The sequence below is a fragment of the Rhipicephalus microplus genome, chromosome 1 (assembly GCF_043290135.1).
Source record: "Rhipicephalus microplus isolate Deutch F79 chromosome 1, USDA_Rmic, whole genome shotgun sequence".
NCBI lineage: Eukaryota > Metazoa > Arthropoda > Arachnida > Ixodida > Ixodidae > Rhipicephalus > Rhipicephalus microplus.
In genome coordinates, this window is record NC_134700.1 from 77,804,162 (window position 1) to 77,832,064 (window position 27,903).

The 27,903-nt window shown below is 46.1% G+C and overlaps 1 protein-coding gene and 1 long non-coding RNA gene across 5 annotated transcripts in view; one reads left to right on the plus strand and one right to left on the minus strand.

Annotated features, from left to right (window-relative positions):
• LOC119178667 (uncharacterized) overlaps positions 1-27,903 on the plus strand; it is a 130,734-nt gene that overhangs the window by 42,086 nt on the left and 60,745 nt on the right. For 2 of the 4 annotated variants that reach the window (XR_012885059.1, XR_005110744.2), the window contains exon 3: positions 20,387-20,728. The exons of 1 other annotated variant lie outside the window; for it this stretch is intronic. Coding sequence is in view for 1 of the 3 variants with exons in the window: in XM_075869736.1 (XP_075725851.1) it covers positions 20,387-20,515 (129 nt within the window). In the remaining 2 variants the exon portion in view is untranslated. Of the gene's footprint in view, positions 1-20,386; positions 20,729-27,903 lie in introns of those variants that run through there. One more of the 4 variants, XM_075869736.1, reaches the window with a different exon arrangement.
• LOC119178668 (uncharacterized) lies at positions 22,552-23,673 on the minus strand. Its single transcript, XR_005110745.2, has 5 exons — positions 23,610-23,673; positions 23,481-23,531; positions 23,117-23,158; positions 22,995-23,054; positions 22,552-22,662 (listed from the first exon to the last, which is right to left on the minus strand). It is a non-coding gene; the product is annotated as an uncharacterized LOC119178668 (long non-coding RNA).

Sequence of the window (27,903 nt, forward strand, 5' to 3'; positions counted from 1 at the left end):
ACGATCGCTTGTAGCTTCGTTAATATTCTACCGGGCAACTTCTTACTTGTAAAGTTGAAAGTCCTTAGGGTAGACCTGACGCTACTGAAGTTTGATCAGGCTAGGTTTAATAGTTCCAGAGTTATTCCGCAATCAAAATTAAGCCTAATCACTAAAAAGATTAAATTGGTAATATCACCTCGCAAACGCATTTAAATTTTGTCCGCTTAATATATTAATAAACCGCACCCCATAGGCTACCAGGAGGCCCAATTCTGTACGCTCTAGGCCCTTAATTAAGGTGGTAATCAGCAAAAAGCTCATTTCATTAAAACAAATTTTCAAAAGGAGCTACAAACGCCACCGAAAAATAGCTAATATCTTCTTTTAGAACACAACAGTCCGTTTTTTTTCGTGTAAAAATAATTTTGATAGCGTAAGGTAACCGGAAGATACAGAGTTAAAAAGAATATCACGAGAACAGCTAATAAACGTGTGGCGCCCGCGTCTTCCCTCGCTCAGAGGAGGAGGGTGGCTCTTTGCTCGGGAGAAAGGTACGCCCGTCTGACCAAAGTCTTGAACCACGTTTTTTTTTTTTAGAATCGTTTTTAACTTTGCTAATAACCTACCGGGAAACTTCCAACTCATACAGTGCAAAGCCCTAAATGTAGACCTGTCGCCGCTCAGGTTTGATCAGGACAGGAGTAATAGTACCGGAACTATTTCGTGACCGAAATTAAGCCTAATAACTAAAAAGATTAATTTGGTAACATTACCTCACAAACGAATTTAAATTTGTCCGCTTAATATATTAATAAACAGCACCCATAGGCTAATCAGAGGCCCAACTCCGTACTCTCTAGACCCTTAATTAAGGGGGTAATCAGCAAAAATCTAATTTCATTAAAACATTTTTATAAAAATAATCACAAACTTGACTGATACACCGCTGAAACCTACATTTAGAACATAACAATCCGGGTGCGGCGATGGCGTAGTGGTTAGAGCATCCGTCTCGCATGCAAGAGGTCCGTGGTTCAAATCCCGGAGCCGCGCAGTTCCCAACCGAAAAAAAAAAAAAATCCGCGTGTTGATGGAACTGCATTAAGAGGCCTGGGGTGCGGCCTCACCGGTAACCACCGCCGCGAACGCACTCCCTCACCAGAGAAGGATTGGCCACCCTGGTGCAGTATCTGGCCACTACCTCCCACATGCATACGTCAAATAACCTACGGCCCTCAGTCCCCAGCAGCTGCGAAGCAACTGACCATGGCGGCGGTCAGATCTGCAACGCAGCAGAGGGTGCTAAGAATCTCTGGACTACAGGCCGCCATTGGAACCTGAACTTGGCAACGTTTAACGCTAGAACCTTATCTAGTGAGGGAAGTCTAGCTGTACTATTCGAGGAGCTAGAGGGTGTTAAATTGGATATGGTAGGGCTCAGTGAGGTTAGGAGGACAGATGAGGCCTATACTGTGCTACAGAGTGGGCACGTCCTTTGCTATAGGGGCTTGGCAGACAGAAGAGAACTGGGAGCGGGGTTCCTAATTCACAGAAACATAGCTGGCAACATAGAGAAATACTTTAGCATTAATGAAAGGGTGGTAGGTATTGTAATTAAACTGAATAAAAGATACAAGATGAAGGTAGTACAGGCTTACGCGCCTACATCCAGCCATGATGACACTTCAGTTGAAAGCTTCTATGAAGACGTGGAATCGGCAATGAGTAAGGTAAAAACACAGTATACTATGTGATGGGCGACTTTAATGCAAAGGTAGGGAAGAAGCAGGCTGGAGACCAGGCAGTAGGAGGTCATGGCATTGGCACTAGAAATGCCAGAGGAGAGCTACTAGTAGAATTTGCAGAACGCAATAATTTGCGGATTTTGAATACCTTCTACCGAAAACGAGAAAACCGCAAGTGGACATGGAGGAGCCCTAATGGCGAAACTAAGAACGAAATAGATTTTATAATGACTGCACACCCAGGAATCGTGCAGGATGTGGAAGTGGTTGGCAAGGTACGATGCAGTGACCATAGAATGGTACGGTCTCGAATTCGCCTAGACTTGAAGAAGGAATGACAGAAACTGATACGCAAGAAGCCAATCAATGAGCTAGCACTGAGAGGGAAAGTACAGGAATTCAGAGTGTCGCTGCAAAACAGGTGCTCGGCTCTTAGTGAGGAAATGAACCTTAGCGTAGATACAATGAATGATAATCTGACGAGTATCATTACGGAGTGTGCAGTGGAAGTTGGAGGCAGGGTAGTTAGACAGGACACTGGCAAGCTTTCCCAGGAAACGAAGAACCTAACTAAGAAGCGTCAAATCATGAAAGTGTCAAGTACAACAGACAAAATAGAACTGGCAGAGCTTTAGAAGTTGATTAATAGACGTAAGGTATGCGATGTAAGAAGGTATAACATGGAGAGAGTTGAACATGCTCTGAAAAACGGAGGAAGCGTCAAAGCAGTGAAGAGGAAACTTGGGATAGGCAAAAGTCGGAGGTATGCACTAAGGGACAAAGAAGGCAAAATAACTACCAATATGGATAGGATAGTTAAAATAGCTGAGGAGTTTTACAGAGATCTGTACAGTAGCCGAGACAACCACGACCCTAATACTATAAGAACTAGCAGTAACCCAGATGACACCCCACCAGTAATGATAGAAGAAGTCGGAAAAGCTTTGGAGAGCATGTAAAGAGGCAAAGCTGCTGGTGAGGATCAGGTAACATCAGATCTGCTGAAAGATGGAGGACAGATTGTGTTAGAAAAACTAGCCACCCTGTTTACGAGGTGTCTCCTGACGGGAAGGGTACCAGAGTCTTGGAAGAACGCTAACATCATCTTAATACATAAGAAAGGAGATGACAAGGACTTGAAGAATTACAGGCCGATCAGCTTGCTCTCTGTAGTATACAATCTATTTACAAAGGTAATTGCTAACAGAGTAAAGAAAACATTAGAATTCAATCAACCAAAGGAACAAGCAGGATTTCGAACAGGCTATTCAACAATTGACCACATTCATACTATCAATCAAGTAATAGAGAAATGCTCAGAGTATAACCTACCACTATACATAGCCTTCATAGATTACGAGAAGGCGTTTGATTCAGTAGAAATATCAGCAGTCATGCAGACACTGCGGAATCAGGGCGTAGATGAAGTATATATAAACATTCTGGAAGAAATCTACAGGGGATCAACTGCTACCATAGTGCTTCGTAAAGAAAGCAACAGAATACCAATCAAGAAGGGTGTAAGGCAGGGGGACACAATCTCGCCAATGCTATTTACCGCGTGCTTACAGGAGGTTTTCAGAAGCCTAGAATGGGAACAGTTAGGGATAAGAATAAATGGAGAATACCTTAGTAACCTGCGCTTCGCCGATGACATTGCATTGCTGAGCAACTCAGGGGATGAATTGCAACTCATGATTACGGAGTTAGACAAGGAGAGCAGAAAGGTGGGTCTTAAATTTAATCTGCAGAATACGAAAGTAATGTACAACAACCTTGGAAAGGAGCAGCGCTTCGGGATAGGTAATAGTGCACTTGAAGTTGTAAAAGACTATGTCTACTTAGGGCAGGTAATAACCGCAGAGCCGAACCACGAGATTGAAGTAACTAGAAGAATAAGAATGGGGTGGAGCACATTCGGCAAGCACGCTCAAATTATGACAGGTAGATTGCCACTATCCCTCAAGAGGAAGGTATATAACAGCTGTATCTTGCCGGTACTTAGCTACGTAGCAGAAACCTGGGGACTTACAAAGAGGGTTCAGCTTAAATCGAGGGCGACACAGCGAGCAATGGAAACAAAAATGGTAGGTGTAACCTTAAGAGACAAGAAGAGAGCAGAGTGGATTAGGGGACAAACGGGGGTTAAGGATATCATAGTTGAAATAAAGAAGAGGAAATGGACATGGGCCGGGCATGTAGCGCGTTAGCGCGTATACAGGATAACCGCTGGTCATTAAGGGTAACTAACTGGATTCCCAGAGAAGGGAAGCGGGTTAGGGGGAGACAGAAGGTTAGGTGGGCAGATGAGATTAAGAAGTTTGCGGGTATAAATTGGCAGCAGCAAGCACAGGACCGGGTTAACTGGCGGAACATGGGAGAGGCCTTTGTCCTGCAGTAGACGTTGTCAGGCTGATGATGATGATGAGCAGCTGAAACCTTATTACGACCCGCTCGTACTCTGTTCACCGTGAGTCGCCAGGATGGCTTCTTTTCCGACGGGGACGAAGTGTAGTGAATAGGAATGCCCACTACTGCAGCGACACATCGACACGTTGGCGCGAGGCACGAGCTAAGACTGCCTGGTTGCTGCTGCGACGCTGCCCGTACACCCGGCCAGCTCTTGCTGCTTTTGTACAGATGCTGATACCGCTTTTCACCTTGCATTTACATTATAATATATATTATGAAGTCTTGGTAATCTTGGTTGCGACAGCGTTTAATTGAGGAAAGACCTCGCAAAACGAACGGGCAGAGCCAGTACACAGACGATGACGATGATGATGACCCAGAGTGGCAATGAGGACAAAGAGACAAGCGGATGATGGTGATTGTGATCATGCAGGGATGAGGACGATGTAAGTAACAAATGCCCACACTAATTCCCCCCACTTGGAAGCGGACACCCTGGCCGCCGTAAGTCAAAGTGACGGGGAACGTCGCGTGAAAGGTTTCATGCGAAAGGTTTCATGCGACAAACTTGGTTTCATGCGACAAAAAAAGTTAGATGCCCTGTCGTGATTGGGCACGGCGGCACCGGCGAAATGACGGTCACTAACCCGTTTGTCTTCATCGTGCAGTTGTCCATCGGTCTTCTTGCATCCGTGGGTGATGTACGTGCTATGCCAGCACGATTGCCCGGGTACGCGCCGGACACAAGCTTCGTCAACTTCCACGTGACGGAGATAACATGCCCGGCGCCTTGGGACTGCCAGCCCAGATCCGTGACCAGGACCACGTGTGAAGATCTACGTCACCAGCACCCAGCGCCGCCTCACAGTGCGCCTATAAGTAGCCTGCCTCCTCGCAGTGCGTCCATTGGGCACGGCGGCACCGGCGAAATGACGGTCACTAACCCGTTTGTCTTCATCGTGCAGTTGTCCATCGGTCTTCTTGCATCCGTGGGTGATGTACGTGCTATGCCAGCACGATTGCCCGGGTACGCGCCGGACACAAGCTTCGTCAACTTCCACGTGACGGAGATAACATGCCCGGCGCCTTGGGACTGCCAGCCCAGATCCGTGACCAGGACCACGTGTGAAGATCTACGTCACCAGCACCCAGCGCCGCCTCACAGTGCGCCTATAAGTAGCCTGCCTCCTCGCAGTGCGTCCATTGGGCACGGCGGCACCGGCGAAATGACGGTCACTAACCCGTTTGTCTTCATCGTGCAGTTGTCCATCGGTCTTCTTGCATCCGTGGGTGATGTACGTGCTATGCCAGCACGATTGCCCGGGTACGCGCCGGACACAAGCTTCGTCAACTTCCACGTGACGGAGATAACATGCCCGGCGCCTTGGGACTGCCAGCCCAGATCCGTGACCAGGACCACGTGTGAAGATCTACGTCACCAGCACCCAGCGCCGCCTCACAGTGCGCCTATAAGTAGCCTGCCTCCTCGCAGTGCGTCCATTGGGCACGGCGGCACCGGCGAAATGACGGTCACTAACCCGTTTGTCTTCATCGTGCAGGTAAGAAGACAATACGATTACTGTATACGTTCTGGTGACCCATTTTTGCTGGTGCTGCCGTGCCCTCGGCTTTGCTGTGCATTTGCGAGTGTGTTGCTATTTTTAAGAAAGCTTCTTTTGCTAGCAGGAGATATTGAAAGTAATCCGGGACCTGATCTAGCACAAATCGCAAAGCAGTTGAAGGAAGTTGCCGTCGATATCAAAGAAATTAAAGAGGGGCGGCTTGCTGATATGGATAAAAAGTTAGATGCCCTGTCGCGCCTTGAACCGAAGATAACTTCATGCGTAAAACAAATAGAAGACATGCATCTGATTACCAAAAATTTGGAAAAACGAATGGACGACCTGGAAAACCAGAGTAGAAGGTCCAATATTATAGTATACGGCTTAGCGGAAACAGAACAGGAGAACAGTGAAAAGTTAGAACAAGCTGTAAATAAAGGCATTGTTCAGGACATACTCGGCTTGAAGCCTGTGACCATAGAACGAATTCATCGTCTTGGAAAACCGGCCCAGAACAAAACGAGACCAGTAATGTTGAGGCTACTTGACTCTAGACAGAAATCAATAATATTGCGGGAGGGACGCAAGCTGAAAAATACGGGTCTCTCTATTGGGGAAGATTTCTGTAAGAGAACACGAGAGATAAGAAGGTTGCTGTGGAATAGCGCAAAGGCAAACCGGGAGCATCATGACAAAGTGTCTTTGTCATTGGACAAACTTTACATAAATGAACAAGTATTCACCTGGGATGAGGGCAAGGGGGAGAGGGTCCCGCTGAGAAAAAACGCCGAAGCAAAACGTCCAAACACGCGAAGCAAAACACAGCCGAGGAACTAACACTACTAAATGTAAACGCCAGAAGCATTTTAAATAAGACTGAAGCGTTTGAAAACCTACTCCTTGCACATAACCCTGATATAGTAGCGTTAACTGAGACGTGGCTTTCCCCGGCTATCTCAGATCACGAAATAGTGCCTCCAAATTATTGCATCATTCGAAAAGATCGACCGTCACGTGGTGGTGGTGTGGCGCTGTTGATAAAGAAATCCCTTCCATTCGTACAATTGCCAGATGTGAGGGAAGCTGAGGCGGTGTTCTGCAGAATCATCTGCAACAGCACTGCCATAATTACAGGCTGCGTTTACCGAAGTCCTGACTCGAACGAAGATTGCGTAAGGAACATACATGAGTTTCTGCAGAACCACGCCCCAAGCCTAAGAATTATCATTATGGGGGACTTTAACTTACCAGACATTAATTGGAACACAAAGGAATATTCATCACATGCTTCCGAAGCGCTGATTGATCTGATGCTAAATTTTAGTCTAGAACAAGTAGTTAGCCAAACAACGCGCTCGCAAGGTACTGCAAACAACATACTTGACCTAATACTGATCAGTGATCACTTTCAACTAAATACATTGCAAACTGGCATTATTGAAGGAATATCCGACCACGATATCCCGATATGCCACCTACCATTATCATGTTCTATTTCGAAAAGGTCCTTTGAAAGCAAAATCATTGACTTTGAGAAATCGAACGACGCTGGCGTTTTGACGTCCCTGGCACATGAGTTCACATCATTTTCAGAATTTGCTTCTGATCCGTCGGCAGATATAAATGTCCTCTGGATAAAGTTTAAGGGCATAATACATGACTGCATTACCAAATTTATACCGTTAAAAACTAGGAAACCAAGAAAATACAGCCCATGGGTAACGCGCGAGGTTATACATGCCAAAAGGAAAGTTAAGAGGTTACGTCGTTCACTGAAGCATACAGAAAGTCAATCAGTCGTGAAATCTAAGCTGATAGGTGCCAAGCAAGAGCTGAAACAAAAGTTGAACCAGTCACGGAAACAATACTTTAATACAATCCTACCAGATTTCCTAAAAAATAATCCGCAGAGATTTTGGAATCACTTTCGTGCACGCAATACTTTGGCGCCAGAACGCACTCATGATGAAAATGCTGTCCAGGCTGATGTATTCAACAAGTACTTTCAATCTGTATTTACTACAGATAACGGGTTTCTTCCATCGGTCGTTTCTACAGGCTCCAGCATCGACCCACTCATCATATCTGACTCGGGAATCCTTAACCTTCTACTTGGATTAGATGCTAAAAAATCAAGCGGCCCTGACAATGTTCCAAATGAATTCCTGAAACGATACGCGGAATGGTGCAGCAGATACCTGGGTATTATCTATCGTTTTTCACTATCAACTGCACGTGTGCCAAATGACTGGAGGAAGGCAAAGGTGATACCAATTCATAAATCAGGTGACATAAACTCCCCGTCTAACTATCGACCCATATCCCTTACCAGTACATCATGCAAGATCCTAGAACATATCATTTTAAAACATCTGACAGTATATCTTGAACAAAATCGCATATTAACACCCAGCCAGCACGGGTTTAGACGCGGAATGTCAACAGTGACGCAATTAACGGAAGTTGTTCATGACCTTGCACAGATAATTGACAATCGCGGCCAAGCAGACATTATATTCTTGGACTTTAGCAAAGCTTTTGATCGCGTGTGTCACAACAAGTTAATAGCAAAACTAGAGGCAATAATTGGCATCGGAAATATTTCTGCTTGGATTGGCGATTTTTTATCCCAGCGTTCGCAATTCGTCCATTTCAATGAAGCATCATCCGACATTGTTCCCATCTCATCTGGTGTACCTCAGGGCTCGGTCTTGGGGCCCTTGCTGTTTTTAATTTATATTAATGACATCATCACTAACATGGAATGCAACATAAAGCTGTTCGCAGACGACTGCATTATCTATAAAGAAATACTGTGTTACGAAGACCACCACACCCTGAACAGACAACTTAACGTGATAAACACATGGTGTGAACAATGGCAAATGTCTATTAATACCAGCAAATCTGTGTCAATGACGGTAACAAAAAAGAAGAACCCGTCAGAATTTACTTACTCACTTAATGACACTGAACTAACTAAAGTTTATGAACACAAATACCTAGGACTTACTCTAGCAACCGACCTCAAGTGGAACAAACACATTGCCAACATATCCTCAAAAGCTATCCGTAAGTTATTCTTTCTTAAAAGGTGCTTGAAGTCTGCTCCCACTCCTATCAAACTCCTCAGTTACACAACCTTTGTGCGGCCAGTACTAGAATATGCTAACACTGTTTGGTTCCCTCACAATATTACTAACGTAAATCAACTAGAAAAAGTTCAAAGAAAAGCGATACGGTTCATCCATAACAAATACAAACGTACTGACTCGCCCACTGAACTTCTAGCATCATCCGGTTTAGACACACTGGCAGGCAGAGCAAGACAAGCTCGGTTAAAATTCATGCATAGCCTTCTGCACAACCACTTCAACATAATTTCTTCCAAATATATCACCTTCTCTAGATCCCGGATATCGCGTAATAAACACGATAAAATGTTAACTGAATACTTTTGCAACTCCAACACGTTTAAATACTCATTTTTTCCTACAGCAGTTAGGGAGTGGAACAACCTCGACCCAACAGTAGCTGCCATAGAATCATCATCAATATTTTGTGACGCGATAGGAAATAAGCCCCAACCATGAAAAGGGAAAGGAAAAGGTTTCATATTCATGCAAATTCTTTTTTTTAATGGTTTCTTTGTGTTTCATTGGATTGTATTAACCTTGATTCTTCCGTTGTATATACTAATGTTGTATTAGAGAGAACACTTCTTTGTATGACATGCCATTGTACTGTGCACTGCGTGTATTCTGTTGCACTCACGTTGTTATCTGTATGCCCACCTGCTTTGGTCTCCAAGTGAGACTGGCAGTATTGAAAATAAATAAATAAATAAATAAATAAACGTGGACAATCTCTGTGCTGCGGTAGCGGCGGTCTGTCGGGGCGACGAGTGGTGTCACACGATAATTAACCGCCGAAGTCTGTTCTAAAACAATCTATGGCCCGATGAAGCGTGGTTGGAATTTGTCACAGAGACCAGGAGTGCGAATAGGTGTCAAAAGCAGCACCTTGTCACCAGGTTGGAAAGACACAACGCGGTGGGATTCGTCATAGATGATCTTCCGCTCGTGCTGTCTCGCTTCAGTATTGATGCGAGCCTGATGGCGAGACTGGGCCAGGCGGGAAATGTATTCTTCGCTAGAAGACTGACATGAATTCCCATGACTGCTAAAGAAGGAGACGTCGAGAAAGGTAGTCGGGGTGCGTCCGTACACGAGGTAAAACGGTGAGTAGCAAGTTGTTCGCTGAACGGCAATGTTGTAAGCGAATGTCAGGAATGGTTAAAGAGTATCCCAGTTTTCGTGGTCGGGTTGGACGTAAACGGCTATCATGTCTGCAAGGGTTGAAAAAAATTCCGCGCCTTGTAGGGAATCAAGGGCGTCGTCAATGCATGGCATAGGGTACACGTCCTTGCGTGTGATCTTATTGAGCGCCCAGTAGTCCATGCAAAAACGCACAGAGCCATCCTTGTTGAGGACCAAAACAATAGGAGACGACCAAGGGCTAGATGAGGGACGGATGATTTCCCGTTTAAGCATGTCCGCAACGTTTTCTTCTATAATTTTTCTTTCAGCTAGAGACACGCGGTAGGGTCGGCGGTGTACGATAGATGTCCCAACAGTTTGAATTCGATGTGCTGTAGTATTAGTGCGGCCCAGCTTAGACGAGCAAAAATCGAAAGAATTTGCATGTTTCTGTAACGATGCGAGCAACTGCTGCCTCTGTGAATATGTCAATTCGCTGCTGATAACGGTGGTAAAGGCGGAGGAAGAAACATGCTCACCGAGGGAAGGTTCTTTGGATGTGACGGCCTGAAGTGGCATGACAAATACAGGCTCGAAGTCGGCAACACGGGCCACAATATATATATATATATATATATATATATATATATATATATATATATATATATATATATATATATATATATATATATAATGCCACGTTCCATTTCCCAAGTTTTGTTATCGTCCCGAAACACTACACGATTCTCAGCGCAAACCGCGCCTGCAGTTTTCGACAAGCTTCCGGACTGTAGTAGATCATTTCGATAAGATCACGCCCTTTCTGCGAACGGCACAGATTATTCTGGAGTATAAATGCCGACGCGCTTCAGTTGTTGATCAAAGGCCGATGCTCCGTTCGCCGCTATCAGTCCAAGACTGCTATCTGTGCAAGACTGCTGCTGTAATTGGATTTTCCGTTTACCGGGCACAGGTTCGCCCAAATAAACAGTTAAATCCCAACACGAAGTCTGCTGTTTTTGGCCACGTCACGACCCCGTGACAATATATATATAACTTCTCTTCTGAAGGCCAGCACTAGAAGACGATCCATTTGTTGAAAGATTGGCTCGAGCACACAACTCGTGTTTATGGATTTATTCATCGCTAACTTCTATTTTTTCACTTTCTGCCGTTTTTCTATGTACCGAATTATTTACTTGCATGGGGTGATCCCTCAAAGCAGTGAAGAAATTGTTTCCGGGAAGTGTGGAGATGATTCGCAAAGAGGTGTCTTGACCTTTGTGCGTGAAAAGGGTATGAGTGATAGGTTGTTTTTTGTGAAATACTGCACGGAAAGAGTCACTCGCGTGGAGCTGGTGCAGGGCGCGTACGCCAAGCTGGCCTCACTTTTACCAATGCAACCACAGCCCTCTTATTTAAAGAATTGCATTGATCACTTATTTCAATTATACGCAGCTTAACTGTGGCTGCTGACAAAAACTAAATAACTACATGGAAACTTCCCCTCGGCTCCGCAGTCATGGTGATCTTCACGGACGTCTTTTTAAACTTAGAAGTGTGGCAGCTTGGGCTAGTTAGTATGACATCACGATAGTTGTAGCGCGAAAACAAAACGATGACAAAGAAACAAGAAGTGCCCTTCGTGTCCTTCTTGTCTCTTTTTCGTCGTTCTGTTCTCGCGCTATAACTATCGTCTTTTTAAAATCACGCGGCACCTAACTTATAGCGGTTGCCGACGCGGACCAGCACACTTCTTTAGCGGTGGCGTCGTGTTTCTAGAAAGGGCGCAACTCAAAGTACCCATGACTTAAAAGTTTTGTTTGCGACTTTACTACTGATATATGTAGCTTTGCGTCTGGTAATGCCGAAATCGAATCTAAAACGCTCGAATACTACAATGTGCTCAAGATTCTGTGACGCTGAACGCACTGTTTTCGAATAGTGTGACCCACGAGTGGTGAAGAATGAAAGGATGTGGGTGTTTCGAGTGTGTGGCCCTCAGAGAAAAAAGTCATTCCTGGCGTAAGCATCCGCGTAGCAAGAGGGGTGGCAATGGTCTTCGCCGAGTGCCAGTTGTAATGTTGAGTGCTCCCCTCAAATGTTCTCTGACACCAATATTAGCTTCCTTGACCTATGCAACGTCTCGAGGAAGCCCTATGTCTAGGTACAACCACAGAAAATGTCGATTGGACTTAAATACTACAATGAGCATGCAGCCTTACTTTAAAACAGAATCAAGATATCTTACAGGCAACGCTTGTCACTAATAATCGGCCAGAAGTGGCCTCGCATGCAGTTCTCTCAAACAACACAGACAACTCGAAGTTCCAGATTTGGTGTCAGGGGTCAATGCTCTCCTAGCCTCCGCGGACACTGCACGCATGCGACTGACTTATTCATCACACGGGCCTCTCCTTCAACTCAGTTCCTCCTTTCTTCTTTCACTCTTCTGTTCAGTTTTTCTCTCCATGTTTTTTTTTCTTGTCCGCCCCTTCTATCACCAAGATTTTTCTTTGCCTCACCTATTTATTTTTCCTCCCGAACATTTTTTTTTCTTTTGCCTTCCTTTCTTTTCTTCGTTACCACCATCCCTTCGATTCCCATTCCCTCATGAAAGCTTGCTTTGAGATGTCCCCGGAGGCTCACTTGAGAGCACGGTGCATGAGAACAATATCATGTACTCTACACTCCATATTCTGCCCATTCCTTCTCGACGATGCTAATTGAGAAGGAAACAGAAAACGTGTACAATGACGACACCATGTGTCGTAACATTGTTTAAAAATTGTGTTCACTAAGAAATATTGTTGTTTTTCGGCATTCGATTACCTAGTACATTAGATGGCTGATGTCCAAATTTGTGTAAGGTTATTAAAGCTTGGTTGCTGTCTTCAGGACCTTACTAGGTTTCAACTTGGGCTTGTTGGTACGTTAGGACGAGTAGTGTTGCGTGTAGGATTGAACAAAGGATGAGACACAAGTACACGCTCAGAGCGCGAACTGAACAGTTTTATTGACGAGAACAACAGAACCTTATTGCAAGCAGTTCCATGAGCCCCGCCGCGGTGGTCTAGTGGCTAAGGTACTCGGCTGCTGACCCGCAGGTCGCGGGTTCGATTCCTGGCTGCGGCGGCTGCATTTCCGATGGAGGCGGAAATGTTGTAGGCCCGTGTACTCAGATTTGGGTGCACGTTAAAGAACCCCAGGTGGTCAAAAATTTCCGGAGCCCTCCACTACGGCGTCTCTCATAATCAAATGGTGGTTTTGGGACTTTAAACCCCACAACTCAATCAATCAGCAAGCATTTCCATGAGTACAGTGCACATTGCAATAGAGTTATCAATATGAAGCGTGGAACAGCAATTGGAATTCAAAGTACTAAACCAATGTCGTACTCTTGATGATTTATCATCAATAATGTGCATGAGAGCGGGGCAAAATAATCACAAGCAACAGTACCATGCATATGTCATAGCCCTCACGTATGCTATTTCTTAGGTAAGAACATGCAAGCCATCCTTGTCCTTGGTACTTGCAGGAGCACCAAGGCATTCATCAATCACTAGGTCGTTGAAAGAAACTGTCACACCGAACGATTACACAAGTTCCAGCACCACCATTATCATCATCATCATCAGCCTGACTATGCCCACTGCAGGACAAAGGCTTCTCCCATGATCCGCCAGTCAACTCTGTCCTGTTCTTGCTGCTGCCATTTTGTACCCACAAACGTCCTAATCTCACCTAACCTTTTGTCTCCCCCCGACCCGCTTGCATTCTCTGGGAATCCGGTCAGTCATCCTTAATGACCAGTGGTTATCCTGCATGCTACATGCCCAGCCCATGTTAATTTCTTCTTATTGATTTCAACTACATTATCCTTAACCCCAATTTGTTCCCTGATCCAATCTGCTCTCTTCTTATCTCAAGGTTACACATACAATTTTCTTTTCCATCGCTCGCTACGTCGTCCTCAATTTAAGGTGAACCCTCTTTGTAAGTATCCAGGTTTCTGCTCTGTAGCTAAATACCGGCAAGATGCAGCTGTTATATACCTTCCTCTTGAGGGATAGTGGCAATCTACCTGTCATAATTTGAGCGTGCTTGCCGAATGTGCTCCACCCCATTCTTATTCTTCTAGTTACTTCAATCTCAAGGTCGGCTCCGCGATTATTACCTGTCCTTTGTAGATGTATAGTCTATTACAACTTCAAGTGTACTGTTACCTATCTCGAAGCACTGTTCTATTCTGAAGGTGTACATTACTTTCATTTTCTGTAGATTAATTTTAAGACCTATCTTTCTGCTCTACTTGTCTAATTCAGTTCTCACGAGTTGCAGTTCACCCCCTGAGTCACTCAGCAATGCAATATCATCTGCAAAGTTCAGGCTACTCAGGTACTCTACATATAAACACTTATCTGTAATCCTTCCCATTTTAGGCCTACGAAAACCTGCTGTAAGCACACGGCAAATAGCGTTGGAGAGATTGTGTCCCCTTGTCTTACACCCTTCTTGATTGATATTCTGTCGTGTTTTTTATGGAGCACTATAGTGGCAGTTGATCCTCTGTAGATTTCTTCAGGATGTTTATACAGTCGAGCCCACATATAACGGCCCCACTTAAAACGAACTTTCACTTAAAACAAACAATATCCGCGTGACCGTGAAAATATACATTGGTTCAATGGCACAAAATTGCACTTACAACGAACATCTCGGAGCGTTGCTGATCGGTTACAGCGAATGGAGTCAGCGGTTTGCTGACTTCCCGGGAAACCGATTTCGACCATTGATCAGGCATCAGGGAGGTGCCCATAGATTCTTATTGTTAAACGCCGACCCTGCCTCCGCGCCACTCTAGTTGCCGCTCTCCCCGACCGTTTTTATTATGCACTCCTTTGTCCTTTGTCCCCCCTGCTACTCTGAGCATCCCGCATCGCCAGACGAGGCCTGTGTTTTCACACTGCCACCGATCTTTCGAAGACCGGTCGGCCATCTACCCCGTTTTTGATCGTTGGTACTGCCGACGTCGCCGGCCTGGAGTGACCATACCATTTGCCAACATCGTCGACCACCGACTGTATCCGATAGCCTGCGTCTAGTGCATGCACGTACGCTACCCCACCGACTCTGATAATGTGCGATTCGTTTCGTGTTTAGGACTTGTTCTCACTCACTTCGCACTCAAATCAGCATGCCTTCCGCGTGCGTAGGAAAGCGCGAAAACAGCTGTTAATTTGCGTGGAACGAATCACAAAATATCGAACTTCGTTAGGCCATGCAAACCCGCCTGCACAACAAAACGATTTTTGACCACGGCCGCCGATTCTTCGAACACCGCCACGCACACCGATTCAGGCAGCCATACACTCTTTCCAAGTTTTTCTATGTGCGAGTTTCGTGGACCTTTCAACACAAGTGGTTCTAAGAGAGAAAGGAAGAGAAAAGTGAGCCCCATAACTGTCTGCTTCAGCGAGCGGCACCTCAACAGTAGCTCACAAGGGATGGGGTTGAAGAGCAATTAATAAAAATAGAAATAAAGGTGTAGAGAGAGAGATGAGGTAAGCCAGAGAGCGACGACATAATGTACCTTTTTAGTCACGCTGTTGAGCTTCCGGTAATCAACGCAACAACGTAGCGTTCCGTCTTTCTTCTTGACTAGGACGACCGGAGAGGACCACGCACTGTTGGAAGGCTCGATGATGCCGTCGTCAAGCATTTCTCGAACTTGCGTACGAATGGCTTCTCGTTCCTTCGCTGACACACGGTAAGGCTGTTGGTGTACTGGGCGGGCGTCGTCGTAAGTGATGATTCTGTGCCTAGTGATCGAAGTCTGGCGCACCTTAGAGGAAGCAGTGAAGCATGACTTGAATTCAAGCAACAGTTTTCGCAGTGCTGTCTGGTTTTCTGGTGTGAGGTTAGAATTAATATCGATATTGTTTAGAGACGTATCGGCGGCCTCCACTGCGTCCGACGAGAAGCAGATGGGAACGGTACCTAATTCATCTGCAAACGCTAATGAAGTACCACGGAAAAGGTGCCGGTGTTCGTTGCTGAAATTTGTAACGAGCAGTTGAGATCGGCCATCACGTAGCTGTATGATACTCCTAGCCACACAAACACCTTGAGTCAGCAGGTGTTCAAAATTACTTTCTGCAATCGCTTCATCATTTCGCAATCCACAGCATGTGACGTCGGCAATAACACTGGCTCTTGGAGGAAGCGTTATACTTTCAGCAGAAACACGAAGAATGTCGGCACGTTGTTGGTCGTCCTGCTTGTCGATTGCTCGGTCGGCTGAGAAGGTGATGCGATTCTCTTGAAGGTCAATGACAGCTCCATACTCCTGCAGGAAGTCAACACCAAGAATAACGTCGCGTTAACATTCACGGAGCACAAGGAAACTTGCTACAAAAGTATAACCGCAGACCTGAACTCTACTCGTGCAGGTTCCAAGCGGAGAGACGGTGTGGCCACCAGCCGTTCGAATCACAGAGCCATGCCAGGGCGTGATTACTTTCTTTAGTAGTCTGGTCATTTTCCCGCTAAGTATAGAATAGTCAGCCCCGGTATCAACTAAAGCACCTACTGCATAGCCGTCTATCAGCACCGGTATATCCAGAGAAAGCCGCACATATCGCTCAGTCGAATCCACACCTTTTACTGTTAGCGTCGATCGGAGGTCTTCAGCACGTCAACTGCCAGCGACCTCGCCTTCAAGGGTCGCTTGCGTTAGTTTTCCCGGCGGAGACTGGGGGACCGTGCGCCAGCATGGCGCTGTGGCAAAGATGAAAAGCGCCTCGGCGACGGTGAGCGCGGCTGCCGTCCAGAAGGCGGTGGTATGCGCTGTTGAGCCAGGTAATTCTCAATGTCCCGGGGTCGCTGACCATACCGAGGAGGCGCTGAATATACTGAAAAGCCGCGGAGCCCGAGGCGCCGGTATGGACACTGGCGGTACAAATGGTCCGCTTCACCGCAGTGGAAGCACAAAGGTCGGCGATCAGGAGTGCGCCAAACATCAGATTTCCGAGGCGAAGCACGTCTGTCGTCAAGGTAGTGTGCTGGTTGTTCCGCAAGATGCACAGGGTTGGCGTAAACGAGGGGTGGGGGCGTGCGTGTGTTCTCGTAGTACCGTAGAGGCTGCGCCGACTGAAGTGAAACTGTAGGAGGTGCCTGAACAAATAGCGGGGAAGAGGAAGCTGGGCGCTTCAAGGCTTCCGCATAAGTCGCACGGTGGTAGTCAGCCGGGGCGGGTGTGGCATTATCCAGACTCACAGGGTCACGCAGGGCATGATGCAACTCGTCCTTAACGATACTTGCAATAGAACTCACCGTAGGTAGTGGTGGTGTGGCAGCCTTTTGCAGCTCCTCGCGTACTATAGAGCGGATAAGGTCGCGCAGACACTCGGTGTTGCTCCCAAAAGTCGTGAGAACTTGAGCAGTTGACGTGCTCACTTGCCGCTCATACAGGGTGGATTGATGCTGAAGTATCTTTTCCATCGTGACGGCTTCAGACAAAAACTCGGCGACCGTGCTCGGAGGGCTCCGTACAAGGCCAGCGAAATGCTGCTCCTTAACTCACCGCATCAGGTGACGCAACTTCTTATACTCGGATCAGCCCGTCGGAACAGGCGCGTCATATCTTCCACATAGGTCATGACAGTTTCGTTGGGCATCTGGATGCGGGCCTGGATCGCTCGCTCCGCTCGTTCGAGGCGATCAGCACTTCTGTAATTGTCCAACAGCCGGCGGCGGAATTCGGGCCACGATGTCATCTGTTCCTCATGATTCATGTACCAGGTACGTGCTCCATCCTCCAAATAGAAGTACACACGCTGTAGTTTGGCCGCGTCGTTCCAGTCGTTCAAAGCAGCCATGCGTTCGAAGTCGACCAACCAGTCCTCGACGTCTTCGAGCTCGGTGCCATGAAACGGTGTCGGAACCTGTGGACTTTCGAGGGTGTACCGAGTCACCGGGGGGCTTCCCGTTCCTGTTAAAGTGGTTTGAACGGACGTGCTCATCATACTGGTGTGAACTGTAGGGTCAGCTTCGGGTGGCAATCCCCTGATCCTGCGGCTTGTCCGATGAACGGGAGTGTGAACTCGCACTGGGCTTGTGGTGCCGCTTCCAGGAGGGGTCTGAAACATCCGTGAGGGGCTACCCAGCACCTCCACCAATTGTCACGTCGCTCCAGGGGGTGTCGACAAGGTTTATTGATGTCCGAGCAACAGGGCTCTAACCAAGCGCGTCGGTTGGGCTTGTTTGCCAGAGCGGGGGTCCACGCGCACTTCTTTCTTCTCTGTGGTGTGAGCCTTCACCTTGGCATACGACCCACTACTAGAAGTAGGTGGCAATATTCCTCTTCAACAAAAAAAAGAAACAACCCGATTTACACCGTTTCGCCTTCTCTACGGCCGCGAAGTTCAGACAATGCTGGATGCGATGCTTCCTTATGAAGGCGCTGATCGATTAACAACTGACGCAGAAGAATTTGCAGAGGGTGCCGAGGAAACTCGCCAGCTCGCCCGGGTACACATTGGTCAGCAGCAACAGGTCGATGCACGACGCTACAATATGCGTCACAATGACGTATCTTACAGTCCGGGAGACCAAGTTTGGGTTTGGACCCCTGTTCGACGCCGTGGCCTCTCCGAAAAGTTGCTCAGCAGATACTTCGGTCCGTATAAAGTAATACGCCGCGTGAGTGACGTAAACTACGAAGTGGTTCCGGACGCTACGTCGTCACGATGGGCACAACGAAAACAACCGACCTCTGACATAGTTCACGTGGTGCGCATGAAGCCCTATTTTGCGCGTTCCTAAAAGACCACTTTTCCTGTGTTTTTTTTTTTATTTGTGCTCTGACAATTGTCTCATCATTGGTGAACTTATCGCGTCTAACATTTGATTATTGGTGCCCCTTTTCATTGTTTAACCTACTTTGTTTTGGTTTTTTTTTTTCAATAACTTTACAGCATCGGGACGATACTCTTTCTTTTTTTTTGTTGAGGAGCAATATTGCCACCTACTTTAAAAAATGCTCTCAGCAACCTCTCTTGAATGTTGTGGCAAGGTGGAAAACAATTGACAGCTTGCACACTGTCATTAGTGGTGGCCACAAGTTGACCAATCGTAACTTCATTGCGCAGAAGCTTGTTGCTATTCACTCTAAACATATTCTCGGCTGTTTCGAGCAAATGAAGTACTGCTGGCCCTGGTGATACGAGCTTGCTGTCATCAGTATAGGATTTTAACTTTGTGAGCACACTAGCTTCGTTCGACACTGTGGCAGTTTTGCACTGCTCACAAATCCCTGTGTGCTTTGCAACACTCTTTACCACAAACCCAGCAAGGTAAATAAAAGACTCATGCTCCATCATGCTTATGTCGAGAAGATCACTGGGATATTCAACAGCTTCTGTATCATTGCTGTTAGGAGCTCTTGCGTGGTAATTTTCGATGCCAACTAGAGAAGGAGCATCGTCAATAGCATAGCTTCCACTTCTACTGCGCCGAAAGAACTGTGCCAAAGTAGCAGCTCGAATAGCACTACGAAATTGAAGAGCTTTTGGTACTGCATTTTTCGCCCTCAGAGTGGAGAACAAATTCTCAAGAGCATCTTGGGCAAATCGGCTGAGCCTAACAAAAAAGAAGCCCTTCTCATTAAGATAATAATGCTGCAGTTCCAATGCAACTTTACACACCAAAATTATGCCCGTCTGCACAGGCTTCCACACGTGTTTCGATGGAGAGCCTATCTTCAGATCTGTAAAAAGAGTTACCATATCCTTTAAAAAAATCAGTGAGTCCTCATATTGCTGATCATTTAACTTGCTGATGCCAAGCTTCGTTGTACGTGATGTCAGTACTTTGAACCACCTATAAATGGTTTCTATGAACCATGCTGTTGTCAACGCTTCTCTGGGAAAATCTCCCCTTTGGACCAGGAAACGTAGTGCAGCTGCAGTATCGTGATTTAGCAACGAAAATGCAGGCCCCACTTTCATTTTCTCATAGTGTCCTGGGTCCAAGAAGGATGATTTCAAGTGCGGTGCTATGTTTAATTGCAGTTCAGAGTCTATTTCTACCAGCTTCCGAATCGGCACAAGGTTAACCTCATTCGAAGGCAGCTTGTGCTTTTCGACTACATTTTCAGGAAGGAAAATCGATTGACCACGTGTGAGATGGTTCCTCAAGTTCTTTAGCAAATGTGCGGTGTCTGCTATAAAATAAAGCTTGCGATTTTGGTCAACAGGATGACAACAAGAAACTCTTGACACACAATGCTTTCCCACAACTATGCCAAATTCTCTCCAGAGCGCCATATTCCCACCACACATGTCGCTAACGACTGCATCTATACGAACCCCGATTGTTTCACATTCCTGAATAATTTCAATCAACTGTTCTTGAACTGCAGCACTGCTGAACGAGTTTCCAGTAAGATGACAAGCAACTGTCTGCTTCCATCTTTGTGTAACACCACCCAGCATGAAAACAAGTCCATGCGTTGCCACTGCAGCATGTGGCAGAGAACCGTCGGCGAAAGGTAAAGTTGGCCTTCCAATAACAGTGCCAGTCGTTTGGTCAAATGCAAGCCCTGAGCTCAACTGAATTTCATCGAGCATCAGAACTGCATGCCTCTCATGCTCCTTCATGGTGGTTATCTGAAATATGCAACATGCATTAGGCAACAAAGGCATTAATAAAGACATTTAAAATACAATGCTTTTCAAGAATAAACAGGCAGTGCACAGTGCAAGCTGTATTTCGATGTTTGCATGCAAGAAGATTATCACCTATTGAAATTTATGTGGCATTGTGCCTAGTTAGAGGACCTGAAGTCATAAGTGAAGGAAAGGTGAGAATATGTTGTGGAAACTTTATGAATGGCCGCTAAAACGTGCACGACAAAGAGCGCAGTGACAGGCACTAACACTGGCACTAGCAACACATGAAAGCTTAATAAATATTAGAGTTTACGTGCGAAAACCATGATACGATCATGAGACATGCCATAGTGGAAGGCTGTGGAAAAGGTTTCACCTTTTGCTCAAGGTGTAATGCTGAAAGAGATGCTCATGAGAATAAATGTAACAAATATATTCAGCTACACCATCCTTTCACCTTTAAAGCAAGGGACTTCAGAACCTCATGTAGAATTCCTGGTGAGAACTTGTAGTTTTCAACACGACGTTGTAAAGTTCTTTTACTCGGAAGGGGTACAGCAAGCTCCCTGACCGCATTGTAGCCTCTGGATCCACATGCCAAACGGAGCTTGAGGCCTTTCTGTATAGTCTCTAGACCATTGCTTCCCTCGCATACTGGAAGTCCACATGCCTTGCAGTTGATCTGGTGACAGGTACTTCTTGATGTTTCGCGTGAGTTCATGGTTTCTACGGTTTGTTGTGCTTTTCTGTTGTTGCAGTGTAGCAACTTTCCGCCTCATGTTGTTCAAGCACTCTTCCAATGTAGCTTTTCTTTTTTGAACGGCAGCTACTACTGCTTGATCAGCATCTTAACTACTTGAACTGGAGCCTGCAAAGCGCAGATTGAGCAGGAAACGACAAGAGTTCGAAAATTTCACTATTTAACCCAGACTAGCATGTGAGGGAGAACCATAAGGATTTAAAGAAATAAAAATATTCAGTGCCACTCCATATTATTCAGCAGAAAAGTGTAAGCGTAACTTTTTGAGAACACAACAGTGGTTTTAACAAACAGCATAAGCTGACACTGTTGCTCAATGAAGAGGGACAAATGGAGCTGCGCAGAACCCGCAATGCATGCAGCTGAACTATTTTTTTGGTGGGGGCGTGTCCTTGATCCGAAATAGGGGAAGGACAGACAAGTGTGGTCACGTCTCACTTTGTACTCTGCGTGTGAAGGCAGAAAGACATTTTGGGGGCAGCAAGTGTCCATTGTACCACCTCCTAGCTATGCCAATAGTTAGTAATGAGTAAAGACATGAATATATGGCACGTACTCTCGGTTATGACGTAGGGTTATCAATGGCGGTGGCTATTTCAAACAAAGTGGGGAGAGTGCCATAGTTCCACTGTTGTAGCTTTTTTTGACAGAGTTGCTACAAGACGGCAGCTGATTGTGTGTCACAAGTGATAGTGTGATGATGTTGCGCAGTGTGTAGCAGTGTGCTATGCATTACTGTACACAAAACACAGCTTACATGTTCCTCCAATAAACTTACGTTGTGTGCGACTACTCTCGCTTTACAAGAATGAGCATACCAGCAAAAGAAACAAAACAGGGCACCAGTACTTGGAGCGCATCCGCACTGTTAAATGCACCAATATATCAATCTGTTATGAGCGTGCACGTAATTTCCTGTAGGCGGCGATGTGTCACACTCAAGTGTATATTGCATAGTGTGTGAGAACAGTAGCACTGAACACTTACCGGTGACATCAGCTCGGCCCTCAGCAGACAGAAATCCTCCACAGGCAGCACAGAAGTTCTGCTGAGCTGTAAATGACGGATAATCTTATTAGTAGTACTGAAGACCGATACAGTCACCAAAGCTTTAAATTGGCACAGTTGCAGCACAGGCAATGAGGGATGGCCAGTGACTAAAATTAAAAAATGTATATGATACTGAACAGAAATTTCACTCACACTCAACAGGCACCGTCAAAGCTTGAAATGGCTGGCAGCTCGATTCATGGGTGGTTTCCACACCTGCGCACATATGATAGTTGGAACCAACAAAACCATCTGGCAGACACATGCCGCCCCGCCGCGGTGGTCTAGTGGCTAAGGTACTCGGCTGCTGACCCGCAGATCGCGGGTTCGGATCCCGGCTGCGGCGGCTGCATTTCTGATGGAGGCGGAAATGTTGTAGGCCCGTGTGCTCAGATTTGGGTGCACGTTAAAGAACCCCAGGTGGTCGAAATTTCCGGAGCCCTCCACTATGGCGTCTCTCATAATCATATGGTGGTTTTGGGATGTTAAACCCCACATATCAATCAATCAGACACATGCCTACACAAATCATGAAAAGTAGCACTCACCTGCTGAACAAGCTGTTGAACAAGCTGGCAGTGCGTCACATTCGGAACTTGAAGGTGCATCTGCAACATGAGATCAACAATAAATTATGTGAAATTTCAAAGCAACATGTCACTGCCATTACCTTCTGGAAAATCCGATGGTGCTGAATCAGTGGCAGTGTGACCTAAAAAAAGATAAAGACAAATTGAAGAAGACCATCATCTCTGTTACATCGCATTTTGGCAAACAAGCATCAACACTACTTGAAGCATTTACAATACGCACAGGTGCATTACAATTTTTCAGTAATAAGAATGCATGCCAAAACCCAAGCGACAATGCTTTTAATGCTTGCAATGTGCTGAACACCATACTGCGGAGCAAAATGTTGTGGATCTGCAGCACACCCCTACAGACATGATTGTAAAATATATAAACCAATGGATACAAGTTACAAGCCGTTACAATGCTTTGACTACATGCAGCATGTGTGTTAGCTACGTTACCTTGTGAAGAACCTAACCCTGCTTGAGTGGCATCACTGTTGGCTCCATAGCCTACAAATTATAAAACATCAATGAAGGCATAAAGCACGTTTGTAATTACAGTAAGTAATAAATGCAGTAAGAACTCACCATCAACAGCAGCCGGTGTCAGAAGCACATTCGTAGCTGATGGGCAGTGTGTCTCTTTGGCTTCTGCATAATCCAAACATGTATTAATAATAACGAAGAGGGAAAAGGCGTGAGATGTGCTTAACCGTCAACTCACCAACAAGAGCAGCTGCTGTTAGTAGTAGATTAAGGCCACAAGATGAGCGGGCTGAATCATTGCATTCTGGAGAATGAAAAAAAAATGCATTAATTATACCAAAGAAAAGCCATTAGCTATACACAAACAGTGCACAACACCTATATGCAAGACGACATGTTTCAGGTTAGTGAAAGGCTGAGAAGTAATTATGGGTGATGCAGAAAACAATGAAGACGGACTAAACATTCTCCAGTTTTTTAACGCGATTGGCTTACCTGACGTTTGCAAATGCTCTTGACTGAAGATCGTAGGCGCCGCGTCTCTCTTCAACATTTTAGTACCAAACTTGCGCAGCACTATCGGCTCGAATTGGTCCGCAGTGAAGTGGTCCTAGGTAAGGAAATATTCGCGGCTACTGTTACACAATGAAACAGCACGCTCTAAAAGAAACTAAAATAACCTTTAGTGTCAACACGTACACGACTACGCACTGTTTGCCACATTCTCTTCCCACCAGACTAGCACACGGTGCGTACAGTATGTAGAAATACGCACAATTTAGCCTTGCGTGTCCTTATTTCAACCACAGAGCTTCTGAATACTGAGCGTGCTGGAGCACATGCTTAAACGAAATGATGCGACATTCAGGTCGCTGCCCACGCCTTTATACATAAAGTCCTTACACCCATACACACATACATGCGGGAGTCATTTAACTATACGTCGGCCAATAAACAGAGTTTAGTTTAGCACTTGAATGTATTCATTACATTTACTTTGTAACATAGTCGACGATTATTTCTGGAATAGTTGAGTAATAATAATAATAATAATATCTGGCATTCAACGTTCCAAAACCACAATTTGTTTATGAGGGATGCCCTTTTGGAGGGCTACGGAAATTTCGACTACCTAGTATTCAATAACGTGCATATAATGCTAAGTACACAGGCCCCAACATTTCCGCCTCAATCGAAAATGCAGCCGCCGTGGTTGGCATGGATCAAGCCAGAGACGCAACATTTACACGGCACTAAACGCGGCACGCGTTTCAACTGGCATGCACGATTACCATCGATGTGGTTACTCTCTTTGTGCGATGCTCGAGCTTGACAGTACCGCAACACTGTAAACACGAATACAAGCGAAACGATAAAGTTTAGCTCGCCGGTACTCACCTCACAAAGCCGCGAGGATACAAAGTCCAAGTCAGTCCTTCCGATACGCTGGAGCCACACTTCTAGCCGAGCGGCATTGTCTTTTCCTCGCGGAAGCGAAAATAGCTTCTTTCCTTTGCTGTACCTGCTTTTGCAATCGCTGGCACAGCAGGTCGGCATCTCGAAACGTGCAGGATTACCGTGCACACACTCACACGCGGTCGAACTCCGGCTACACAACAATACCAAGCGCGCACCCCTAGCCACAAACAAACACCGCGAAAGTGGACAAACAAAATGGCGTTTGCGATACCTTCACAAAGGCTAGTGCCTCATGCTGCAGATTCTTAGCACCGTTCAGTTTATTACACGGACAGCAGTGGCGCTGCCATAGAGAGCGTCACCGCTGAGCGCGTCTGCATGCAAACGGTGGGCTATCGCGTGGAGTATTGCGTGCTTGCGGTGATGTCTTTTGCCACTGCATGCCACTTGCTTATATACACGTCACATCGTCACAACGTTACTTTTTATATTTTTTTCTTTCTCAATCACTCTTTCGGTGCATCGCCTAGAACCGCAGCACCCAGATGCGCTTTGACGGAAACATGAGCACAAGCACATCTTTGCGGCCAGGAGCCATACAGCCCCTCAACTAGCGTCGTTTACTATCTGGAATGCACGCGAGGGGATAGGAGTCTGCACGTTGACACGAATGGCGCTACTTTAGTTTATTTTTCAGGGACTTCAGAATCCGGTGGTCACAGGCGCTATCTAGTGTTAAAAAGTTGGATGAGCAACCAAGGTAGGCGTAAATTGGTAGAGTGATTTTTTCCAGATTTCACCAGATGTTGGCTGGTGTAGAAGTTTGCAGGCCTGGTCACCAGAAGGTCCAGAATTTCACCAAATTTCTAAAATCTGGTGGCGAGTTTCACCAGATGGCAACGCTGCTTTCAAGCAGGCTACCCAACCTGCCTCCTTCCCGAGTGTTTTGGTTTTCAAGGTCGCCCTCCCGCTGCATCCTCCCCTCTCTTTATCGCAACTCCTTGCCCTTCTCTCACAATTCTGCTCTCCTCTCTTGATCACAGCCCCTTCACCCGTCGCCACCGCTCCGCGACGCCCGCCATGCTGCTCGAATTATTTTTGTTTACTGACTGGAAACGGGCCCAGAGCTGTTCCACGTGTTCTGGCATGTGTGTCGCGTGTGCACATCTTGCTCGCTCTTGGTGTGCGTGTTTGGTCATGATGGCCGACGGGAGGACTAGCACTCTTTTTCGTGCCGCTCAACAAAACGTCGAAAGTGTGACCGCTTGGCTTGAGCGTAATCCGCGCGTTAGGTGCCGCGTTGCGGGGCCCTTGCTCATAGCTGTTGACCACCTGGCAGCCAACTTGCCGCTTCGGGTGTCCCGGTATGCAGCTGTGGAGATGGTGAATGTTTCGTGGGCGACGGTGACGGCTACATGTGCGCGAAACTGTTTTCGCGAGGCCAACTTCGTCGACGTCGGGCCCGATGCCGAGCCTGAAGCTTTCGAACAGGACCACTGCGGCGGCGATTTGTGGCAGCGCGTCGTCGACTCCGACCTGGGAGAGCAGGTGGGACATCTGTTGCAATGGTTTAATTACGGCCGATGATGATGCCGACTTTGCAGAACCGTGCAGAGATTAGGGCATTGTGAATGAAGTATGTGGCGAGAGCAATTTGAAGGAATCGGATTTCGAGAACGACGAAACTTTGGAGTCAGTGGCTCATGCTGCTTATGCCACGGGCCTCGGCGAACGAGTGCCTTTTCGTTTTAAATGAACTCGAGACCGCCCTTATCGCTTCTGCTATTCGAAATACGTGCATCATGGACTTTTGGAGGCAAGAAAGTTTGTGTTTTCACTTGCAACTTTTTTTAAAAGCTGTGTTTCATTTACTACGAACTTCGGGATGCAGCGAACGAATGCCGCGTCACATTCAGGTTCGTTATAAGCGGGCTCGACTGTATATGCTTTGTCGACGCCCTGATTCCACAGTGTCTGCATGCCTGCTGATGTTTTTACTGAATCAAATGCCTTCTCGTAATCTATGAAGGCTAAGTATAGCGGTTGACTGTATTCTCAGCATTTCTCTGTTACCTGATTGATGGTACTGAGCCAGCACTGAGAGGGAAAGTACAGGAATTAAGTCTCGCTTCAGAACAGATACTCGGCTCTTATCGAGGAAACCAGCCTTAGCGTTGGCGCGATGAATGATAATCTGACGAGTATTATTACGACATGGGCAGTAGAAGTTGAAGGTACGGTACTTAGACAGGACACCGGCAAGCTATCCCAGGAGAGGAAGGATCTTATCAAGAAGCGTGAAAGCATGAAAGCCTCAAGTACAACAGACGAAATAGAACTGGCAGAGCTTTCAAAGTTGATTATTAAGTGTAAGGCATCTATTGTAAGAAGGTATAACATGGAGAGAATTGAACACGCTCTAAAGATTGAGGGAAGTGTCAAAGCACTAAAGAGAAAACCTATGATAGGCAAAAACCCGATGTATGCACTAAGAGACAAGGAAGACAAAGTAACCACCTACGTGAATAGGATAGTTAAAAGAGCAGAGGAGTTTTACAGAGATTTGTACAAAAGTAGGGAGAACCATGACCATATAGTAAGAACTAGCAGTAACCCAGATGTAATCCCACGAGTAAGGACAGAAGTCAGAAAAGCCTTTTAGGGGAATGCAAAGAGGCAAAGCTGCTGGTGAGGATCGGGTAACATCGGATCTGCTGAAAGACGGAGGACGGAGTGTGTTAGAAAAACAAGACACCCTGTTCATGAAGTGTCTCCTGGCGGGTAGGGTACCAGAATCTTGGAAAAATGCTAATATCATTTGATTACATAAAATAGGAGACATGAAGAATTGCAGGCCGATCTGCTTTCTTTTCGTCGTATACAAGCTACTTACAAAGGTAATTGCTCGCAGAATTAAGAACATTGGAATTCGATCAACCAAAGGAACAAGCAAAATTTCGAACTGATTCTAGCACCA